The sequence below is a fragment of the Eucalyptus grandis genome, chromosome 9 (assembly GCF_016545825.1).
Source record: "Eucalyptus grandis isolate ANBG69807.140 chromosome 9, ASM1654582v1, whole genome shotgun sequence".
NCBI classification, from domain to species: Eukaryota; Viridiplantae; Streptophyta; class Magnoliopsida; order Myrtales; family Myrtaceae; genus Eucalyptus; species Eucalyptus grandis.
This window is the reverse complement of record NC_052620.1, coordinates 25053916-25063868: the sequence shown is the minus strand read 5'-3', so window position 1 is coordinate 25063868 and position 9953 is coordinate 25053916. Positions and strand designations below refer to the sequence as shown.

Below are 9953 nucleotides of genomic sequence, written 5' to 3'. Positions count from 1 at the left end.
TAAGAAATAAACAAGCTCCATAACATTGATACAGTATATTTGCTAGCAAATGCCAAATCTAGTAAGAAAGAAAACATAATCATTCGACTTCTCGACTTGAAAAATATAGTGCTTCGACTTTCTTGCCACTTTCGTGCACCTTCAACTTGAACTATAAAGTTACGGAGCATAATGAGTTTTGACTCTTTTGCTACTTTTGTTGACTTTTGACATGAACCAGAGAGTTATGAAGGAAAAATGAGCTTCGACTCTCTCATCATCTTCATGGAGTTTTGATGTAATCCAAAAAACTACGAAGGAATCCTGAAGTTTCAACATAATTTAGAGATATAGAAGAGAAGGAGACATAGAGCGTAGTTTTTTTTTTATAATCTCATTGCCCCTTTTTTCACTGAATTTGGATTGTCGATGAAATATCTTTCATCGAAATTCATCTTTGAGTTTTATTAAGAGGAGACAACTTTTGTGGTGATGCTAGACAAATATTGTATCAATGGAACACAAGAAACACATACTTCAACGGAATTTAATCAATGATACGATGAAATAAAAAGCTTTGCTAGAATTTAATTGACAACACAGTGCAGTGATAAAGATACAACATAGGAATTTAATCAACTACGGAGATACATAAACTACAATTAAAGTACGGAAATTGAAAGATATTTATATAGCGGAAAAGATAAGTTGCAAAATAGTAAAAATAAGATAAATTTGCAAGAATATTGAGTTCTTTAATTGATTGATCAAGACTTAAAAAGAATACAGGGGAAAATTGTCCAAAAAGTCCAAAACCTATTGTACAGTAATCAATTTAGTCATAAATTTTTCGATTGTGTTAATTTAATCTTAAACTTATTGTATCACAATCAATTTAGTACGGTCATCGTCTTCGATTAAATTTTGACATTGTGTCTTTTTCATCGCACTTTGTTGAACACGTGGATCTAAAATCTTGTTTTGGATTTAGATAGTACAATAATCTTCATTGATGGAGCTCCTTTACTTGTTAAGATTAGAAAGTACAATAATAATGGATTAATGAAAAGATGTTATTTCCGTTTGTACATTTGTGATTTTTAGCTATGAATCGTGAGAGATTTCTACCATATCCATTTGTCTATTTCTAGGTTCATGATATGATATGAAAGTATTTGGTTTTATTACTACAACAAATAATGGATAGGACATGGTAAAACATTTTATATCATATCCTATCGAGTTCTATTCTAACTCTAAATCAAAACAAACAAATGTAGCTTAAGGGGAAAAGTACCAAAAAAATCTTAAACCTATTGCATTGGTATTAATTCAATTCTAAAATTTTCAATTGGACCAATTCAGTCCTAAACATTTTTATATTGGTACCAATTCAGTTCATCTGACCAATTTTGGCCAGACAACGCTGACATGACAATTTTTATGATTTTTTTATTAATTTTTTTCTTTTTCCTTTTCTTTTCTCCCTTCTTCCTCCTTGGACTGTTCTGGCCACTGGGCAAGGCCCGTGAAGCCCTCGCTTGCCGCTGGTGAGGGTCACAGCCCTCGCCTGGCCTCTCCCAAGGCCGTTGGCGAGGTAGCTTTGCCCACGGCCCTGGGTGGCTGGCGAGGGCTTCGCGGCCCTGGCCTCCGCCTTGGCGATGGTCGCCATGGCCTCGCCAGCCGCAGGCGAGGCCGCCTTCGTTTGTGGCAAGGCCAAGGTGAGGCTAGCCTCACCCAAATCTGAGCGAAGCCACCTCGTCGGTAGCCCTGGGAGAGGCTGGGCAAGGGCTTCGCGGCCCTCGCCGGCCACCGTGGGATCAGTCCAAGGAGGAAGAAGAGAAAAAGAAAAGGAAAATGAAAATAAAATAAAATAAAATAAAATAATAAAATCATAAAACTTGCCACGTCAGGGTTTGGCCACCGGCCGACGTTCACGTTAGCGCCGGCCGGCCAAAATTGGTTGAATGGACTGAATTGGTACCAATATAAAAATGTTTATGACTGAATTTATTCAATTGAAAAGTTTAGAACTGAATTGGTATCAATATAATAGATTTATGACTTTTTTTGATACTTTTCGCCAGTGTAAGTGATGGCTACTGTTGAGTTTGGGTTGGCTCGATCTCATGGATTTGAAAAGTTAGCTATTACCTAACGTCCCATGCATCCAAGACAAATTTGAGTTCCGAAAACCAAAGAAAATTTAAGGGAAGAAAGGATGAGGTGGTCCAATCTTCATTTTGACTATTTACAATCGAGCACGTAGTGTCGTCTTTAGTGTATAGATATGCCTGAGACCAAAAAAGAAAAGAAAAAAGAAAGATATGCCTAACTAAAGTAGGAACGCAAAAATTTGCCGATCTGCAGATAGTCCAGTGGCTACAATACTCGAGATACATAGAGAAAGATGCGAGATCTAGAACAAGTTTGACTTACGAAATTCATATACAAAAAATCCAATATAAAACAGATTTCTTCGCGTTGCTCACGATGTAATCGACCTTTTTCACGTTAATTTAAGAGCCTCTCAGATGCTGTTTCCTTACCAGAAAGAGACCATCGAATCGAGTCGATAAAATGCTCGGCGAAAAGATGATCCTTAGGAGCCAAAACCAATCGAGTCAAAGAAGAGCCTGACTCGTCGATGCTCACTATCTCGCACCAGCGCCTCTCGTTGCGTCGAGACAAAACCGCATCTAGATATCTTCTCTCTGTCTCTTCTTCCAGCCAGAAGCCGTACACGGAAGCCTCACGCAATCTCGCCGGAAAATTCCAAATCCAACACTCCTCCCCCTTCCCCGCCACTCACCCACAAAAGTCAAAGTCCGATTGATCAGTTCCTCGGTCATGAAACGCACAAAATTTTCCATTTTGGGACTGCCTATTTAGGGCGCGTTTGGCAACGATTCTGTTCCCGGGAACTGATTCTGAGTAAAAGAACGTGTTTGGTAACTGTCTAAAATTTTTGATTCTGGAATAGAATTGCGTTTGATAACGTGTCCATTGATTCTGTTCCAAATTATTATTATTTTTTTTTACCTTTTTCCTTTTTTTCCTTTTCTTTTTTCATTTTTCTTTTCATTTTTTTCCTTTTTCTCATATTTTTCTTTTCTTCTTGTGGCCGGTCGCCGGACCGGCGACCGGCCGGACGAGGGCCGGCGACCTCACCAGAGCGTCGCCAGCCCTCGGCGAGGTTGGCCCTCGTCGGCCGAGCGCGCGCAGCCTTGCCTAGCTGCCGGCGATGCTCGCCCGGCCCGCGAGGCTCGGCCTCGCCCGGATCGGGCGAGGCCGAGCGTCGCCGGTGGACGGCGGGCCTCATCGGGCCGGGCGAGGCTCGCCGGGGCTGGGCGAGGCCCGCCCGGCCACCGGTCGAGCTAGGCGAGCCCGGCCGGTGGCTAGGCGGGCCTCGCCTAGCCCGGCGAGCCTCGGCCTTGCCTCGCCGGTGGACAGGCTAGGCGAGCTCGGTCGGTGGCCGGGCGGGCCTCGCCTAGCCCGGCGAGGCTCGCCGGTGGCTAGGTGAGCCTCGGCGAGCTCGCCGGACCGGCGGGCGGCGACCGGCGGCCGGCGGCGGGCGGGCGGCGACTGGCGGCGGTGAGCGGCGGCGGACGGCGGCGGGCGACGGTCGCGTGATGGCGGAAGGAAAGAAGAAGAGTTTTATTGTGTTGATTCTTTTTTTGATTGTCGGACGTAGAATCAACTTTTTTTTATTCTCAAATCTACTCCAAAGCGATTAAGGAACAAATTTGTTCGGGAACAAAATTTTTACCAAACGCGATTCTCGTCCCAAAAGCGATTCTGGGGGAACAAAAATCAGAATTAGTCACTTTGTTTGGAGTGTTGCCAAACAGGGCCTTAGGTTCCGATTCGTGTTTTTACTCGTTTGAGAAGTTCTGACTTCGATTTTGGGAATCGAAGGAAAGGCGGAATTTTGCGGATTTCTCGGAAGTGGGTCTGCGAGTGAGGAAGGAGGGACGACTGGAGCGGGGCCGGAGGGATCATCGACCAGCATGTCGTCGTGGTCCACGGCCCCGTCGCCAACCTGTCCATCGACTCGCCGGGGTTCCTGGGCGACGACAAGCCCCTGTGGGATGTCCGCCTCCTGATGGCGCACCGGTGCGTGGTGTTTCGGATCCACCACGCCCTGGGTGACGGGATCTCGATGTTCCTGGCATTGTGCCGGCGGGTGGACAACCCTGAGGCGCTGCCCACGATCGGTCATCCGTTGTCGGCTAAGAGGAGGAGGGGCAGCAGCGGCGAGTGGTGGAAGGCAGTAGAGAGGGTGTTGGGGGTGGCGCGGTTCAAGTTGGTCTTCGTAGTGGAGTTTGTGCTACGGAGCATGTGGGCGAGCGACTGGAAGACGCCAGTGAGCGGTGGCGCAGGGGTGGAACTCTGGCCGAGGAAGCTGGCCGCGGCGAGGTTTCGGGTGGAGGACATGAAAGTGGTTAAGTTAGCGGTGGCTAACGCGATAAATTCTAAAGTTTCACGTGCTTATCGCCCAGAAACAATTTTAGCACCACGGATTCAATGCTTTCCTCACTTGTTCAATCCTGACGTTATACGCCATTTTTTTTTTCAATGTTTTTTTTTGGTCGGTTATTTTTTCTCAATGTTATCCCTATCATATTTTCGTTCAAATTAATACTTTCATTAAAAAAAAGTGCAACATCCATTAAATCGCCGTTAAATGATGATGTGATGAAGATGGGGCATGTTTTTGTAATTTTTTTAGTAACATGAAACAATCTTATGTAAAAATTGCGGAAAATAAAAAAAGTTGAAGCTTAAAAGGATAGAGAAATAGATGCCACAGATTATTAACAAGCAAGCGTTGATGCCAATCTCGAGGGTCGGTTGAGATTGCTCGAATGACCCCGGGAGTCGACTAACCCTGGCAAGTAGGGGTGTGCAAAAGAACTAGAAACTTTCTAAATAACCTAGAATCGAACCAGATTAGAACTGGTAGTTCCCATGGGGCCAATCTGGTTCTTGGTTCCAATTTAATGGAATTGGTGAGTATCAATCTGATTCCTGATTCTAAGCATGGAACCCCCGGCCTACCTACTTGGACTGAATTGATTTATATATTTAAAGAAAGAAATTTCACCTTAATTACTATTATAGTTCTTTGATTAAATATATATGTACATACATGTATATTTGTAGTTACTGGAAATTATTACTAATTTTGTCTCTTCGGTGTGTATTAACTCCCCTACTTTTTCTTTTGCATTCTAATAATCTATCTAGTTGCTTTCTCAACCAAAACAAAGTAAATAAACGTAGAGGAATGAGAGAACTGATTGGAGATAATTATGTCTCTCCTTAGCCATTCCATTTTTTAAATTAGGTTAATGTTGAAAAAAGATAGATCAAGCGATTAATATTTTAACTTCTGTGAAAGTTAGGACTTCTAACATGTAGTCTAATTCTCTATATGTTTCCAATGTCAAGAAATCGTAAGACAACCACACCATCTTCAAAAATTTAAACTTTTAGATAACATTATCTATTCGTTTCCACCCTATAGTTTTCAATTCTTAATTAAAATTAATAGCAATTCAACCCAAATATAAGGCCGAACAAGCTTTGCTACTTTAAATAGAAACTAGGTTCATCATAATATTAATTGATGAATGCAATTTTATAGGGATTGTGGACCGATTCCATGGGTCCACCCGAGTATCGGACCAGACCGGCGATCCAGTTCCCGTATAGGTCTATGAAACTAATGGCTGGATTTCAATTTTAATTTTTGAAATTGTTCCTTAGTGAACTGTTCTTAAATATAACGTGAGAACCACCCACCCGGATCATGCTCACCCCAATTGGCGAGCACCGCAAGCATTTGTACAACTTTGGAGAGTGCAACTAATACTAAATTTGTCATTTATCTTGAAAAGAAGAATTCTACGTGCTTTTATTTTATTTTACGACTATTAATGCATTTTGATTCCATGCTCATTCCAAATGATGATGAATATCTTTCATTGCTTCAAATGCCGACCATTAATGATGTTCTCTTTGGGATCATATTAGCCGGCTTGTTCAAATACTTGGATCACCGATCTCCCAATGGTAAAAGGGAATAGCATTTCCGACAATCCACTCGATTTTTGTCAATTCAAAGGCGACGAATCTCAACTGACTAAAATGCTCATTGACATTTGTCAGCTATGACTTGCATAGCCGGAGTGGCGATGGTTAATATGTAGACCCATTAAACGGGTGGGTCGGGTCGGGTCATAAATGATCCGACCCAAATTGACTCATTTAACCTGTTTATAACCTATTTATTGTAGTGCAAAATTTTTGACTCATACTCGACCCGTACCCGACCCATTTAACGAAACTTAAAAAAGTTTTTTATTTTTAAGAATATAATATTTAATTTTCTTTTTCTCTGTTCTTTTTCTTCTTCTTCTTCTTCTTTGGTTGGCCGCCGGCCACGATGACTACCGGTGACCGGCCACGGGCGAGCCTTGAGCTCGCCCGGCTAGCCGATGCCAACGAGCTCAAGGCTTGCTAGATCGGCGAGGCTCGAGCCTCGCCGGACATCGGTGGGGCCTTCGCCTCGCCAGATTCGGTGAGCTCGAGCTCCCGACCCGACACCGAGTGAGCTCGAGTCTCGCCTAACGCCGGCAAGTTTGAGTTGGGTGAGGCTCAAGCCTCATCGGACGTCGGTGAGCTTGAGGCTCGCCTGGCTGGTCTCTAGCCATCGCCATGCTGGCCACCGGAAGAGGGAAGAAGAAAGAAAGAAAAAAAAGAAAAGAAAATTATAATTCCGATTTTATATAAATAAATAAAATATATATATATATATATATATATATATATATATATATATTGTAAAGTTAAAGAGGGAAGAGGGAGATTGTGTGATTTTGGTTGAAAATGGGTTCTAAATTCAACCCACTTAAGACCCATCTATCTTAAGTCTTTAATTATTAAAGCCATTTAACTAGTTTCTTCAAAAAACAAATGATCCATATATTATCTATTTATGATTTAAATGAGTCATATATGGGTTTAAGATCCATTTTGCCACCTCTATATCTGTGAGAACAACCCGGATTGCTGGTGAGTCTCACTTTTGTTTGCCTACTAACTGAAGTTGATTGAATTGAAGTGTGGGTTTGGTATTAATCAAGAACTATCCAATTTTATCAAAGGCAACCCGGGACTGCGGTGGGGCAACAAGTTCGGGATTCTCCTCCTCCCCGTTCACTACTGCAGAAGCTCTGGCGACCCTCTCGAATACCTGAGAAAAGCTAAGTCCATGATCGGCCGGAAGAAGAAGTCCCTGGAGGTTCACTTCTCCTACAGAATCGGGGATATCGTCATGACTTATCTAGGAGCACGTGTAAGGATCAGTTCAAGCTTCTGCAATTCGGGAAACAGGAAAACAGAATGAGAATAAGCTGACAAACTCGCAATTTGTCTGGTTATTTGCTGATGCAGATCGCGAGCCTGCTCAACTACAAGATCATCTGCAACACCTCCTTCACTAGCATGAACGTGCTCGGCCCGCGAGAGGAGATCGCGGTCATGGGCAACCCCATCACGTACGTACGGGTGAACTCCTCGAGTTTACCTCACGTAAGGCTCCAAATCCTCATCGTTTTTCCTTTTTCCTTCTTGTCTGCCGTATCTAGAATCGGATTTTTATCAGGACTGATGTGGGGTGTTTGAGATGCGATGCATGCAGGCGCTCACAATGCAAATGGTGAGCTATGCGGGGAGGGTGGACATGCAGATTCTGGTGGTCAAGGACATCATCCCCGACCCTGATTTTCTGGCAAAGTGCTTTGAGGATGCTTTGCGCGAACATGTCGGATACGCTATCTGAGGAACGGACAAGAGCACGATGGAGTTTCACACAAGGACCGGGACGCATGACAATGAGCAGACAATGATCCAACAACAGCAAGATATATCATAAATGAAGGTGGGGACTCACATGAAATGGGCACGGTGGTCTGGTTCAACAAACCAGAAACCAGGTGTAGAAACGGGGCACGGTGAGGGCCGTCGGTGGTGTTCCCTATCCGGCTCAGGCGCGGGGAATGAGGGGCGAGCTCTATAGATCGGACCAGGTCTAGTCGCCTTGCGTTCCTCCAAGCTAGAATCCTTGGAGCTGTGATGTGCCCGAGAGAAGACAAACAAGACTCAAGCTCACGGCTTACCTCGGATGCAACTTGGGGAAAACAGGGCCAACAGGCCTGAGGGTGCGTCCGGGAGCTGTCGAACGAGCTTCGGGCGTGGCCGGACGGTCGGAGGACTCCTTTCTTTCGGGCTCGCCCTCTCTCGGTTGCTTTCTCCCTTTTGATCTCTCCCCTTCTCGGTCTCTCTCTCCCTTGGACTCTCGCTAAAGGACCTCCCCTCTCTCTCGCCTCTCTCCTTTTTTATGGCTAGCAACCGGCGTGCCTAGCTTCTGCCATCGCCAGCTCGCCCATCCTCGAGATCCTCTGCCTCCTTCTCAGGTTTGTACGTTTCTTTCCTCCCCTTTTTGCAGAAGCGTGGCTGGCGTGAGGGGGAAGATGACTTGCGTGTGGGCCGGGCTGAAATAAAGGGATATGGGCCGGGCCAAGCACGAAAAGGAGATAGATAAAGAGAGAGGTGGGCTGGCCCACGTAAAGCAAAGAGAAAGGGAGAAAGAAGAAGAGGAGGAGGAGGAGGAACGCCGGGCAAGCCCAACCCCTTACCCGGCCCTATTCGATTTTCCTTTCATTTTCTTTTTCTTTTATGATCATAATTTTCAATAATAATAATTTTTTTTGGAAAAATTTAAAAATCACCATACAAATATTCCTAATGCTAATATGCGATGCAATTTAGTAAAAATTATTTTTTGGCTAGGGTTTAAAAATTAATCCTTAATTTTCTATGCGATTAAGTCTTATGTCAACTCACATCATAGTAGTGCACTTGGTATAGGTAAGAACTACATTATGCAATACAACCTCATCATAATCATACTCAATGTCTGCAAGGGCTCCAAAAAGCAGTGGTGGGGGGTGGCCCTTCTACATGTCTGAAAGATAAAGGAACGAGCTGAAACCTAGCAAGTGAAATATCTAAATTTAAAATAGGAGTCCACCTTCGCACCCACCCTAGCATAACACTCACAAAAAATCGGAGCAACATAATCAAGACATAAGCATACACCCTACTTTCTTTGCAAGTATCTCACACGAATGCATGGTCATTATCTACTCAATGCACATGTATGGCATATGATTTTTTGATGCATCAATATCGTTTGGATCTTTATCAACATGCGTAAATGTATATTAATGAGCATGCCCCATCTTATTTATTTCATCTCCCGAACACTCTCAAGGCCTTTTTTGATGCATCAATATCATTTGGATCTTTATCAACATGCATAAATGTATATTAATGAGAATGCCCCATCTTATTTACTTCATCTCCTGAATACTCTCGGGGCATCCCAACACGCGGGACATCTCAATGTTGTATAACCCTACAATCATGTTTTATTGTAAAAAATTTAGGGGATTTATAACTTCATGTGGATAAGTGTTCTAGACAATAGGGGTTAGTGAATAGCACAAATTATGTAACTGTCGTTATTTATTTTATTTAATTTCAAAATTGTAACTGTTGACTATGGGTCACAAATATATGGGTTATAAATAGCCACACCATATTCTTGGAAAAATTGTTCAGAAAGTCATAAATTTATTATATAACGGCTTTAGCCTTAAACCTTTCAATTGTGTTAATTTAGTCCAAAAAATTCTTAATAATTTGCCAATTCAGTCTTAAATTTTTTCAATTATGCTAATTTATCAACAATTTACTAATTTACTCCTAAACTTTTTAATGCATTGCCAATGTTGTCTTCCCGACTAATTTTGGCTAGAAATTATTGATGTAGTGGTCCAGTGAATGTTGAATGTCCTACATGGCACAGCTTGGGCTAACATGGAAAATTTTTGATTTTTTTT

The 9953-nt window shown here is 43.0% G+C and overlaps 1 protein-coding gene across 1 annotated transcript; it reads left to right on the top strand.

The window, feature by feature from the left end:
* The first annotated feature begins 2074 nt into the window (after positions 1 to 2074).
* Positions 2075 to 7828, top strand: LOC104430806 (O-acyltransferase WSD1-like). The gene is made up of 5 exons (XM_039302476.1): positions 2075 to 2121; positions 3949 to 4423; positions 7109 to 7342; positions 7441 to 7578; positions 7688 to 7828. Exons 1-5 carry the CDS (start codon positions 2075 to 2077, stop codon positions 7826 to 7828), a joined length of 1035 nt encoding a protein of 344 aa, XP_039158410.1.
* The last annotated feature ends 2125 nt before the right edge of the window (positions 7829 to 9953 follow it).

Excerpts from the sequence above, each read along its gene's own strand:
- LOC104430806 (XM_039302476.1), top strand. The coding sequence starts at position 2,075 with ATGGCTACTGTTGAGTTTGGGTTGGCTCGATCTCATGGATTTGAAAA. Across the intron at positions 7,343-7,440 it reads TGACTTATCTAGGAGCACGT|ATCGCGAGCCTGCTCAACTA; the intron begins GTAAGGATCAGT and ends TTGCTGATGCAG. Across the intron at positions 7,579-7,687 it reads ACTCCTCGAGTTTACCTCAC|GCGCTCACAATGCAAATGGT; the intron begins GTAAGGCTCCAA and ends CGATGCATGCAG.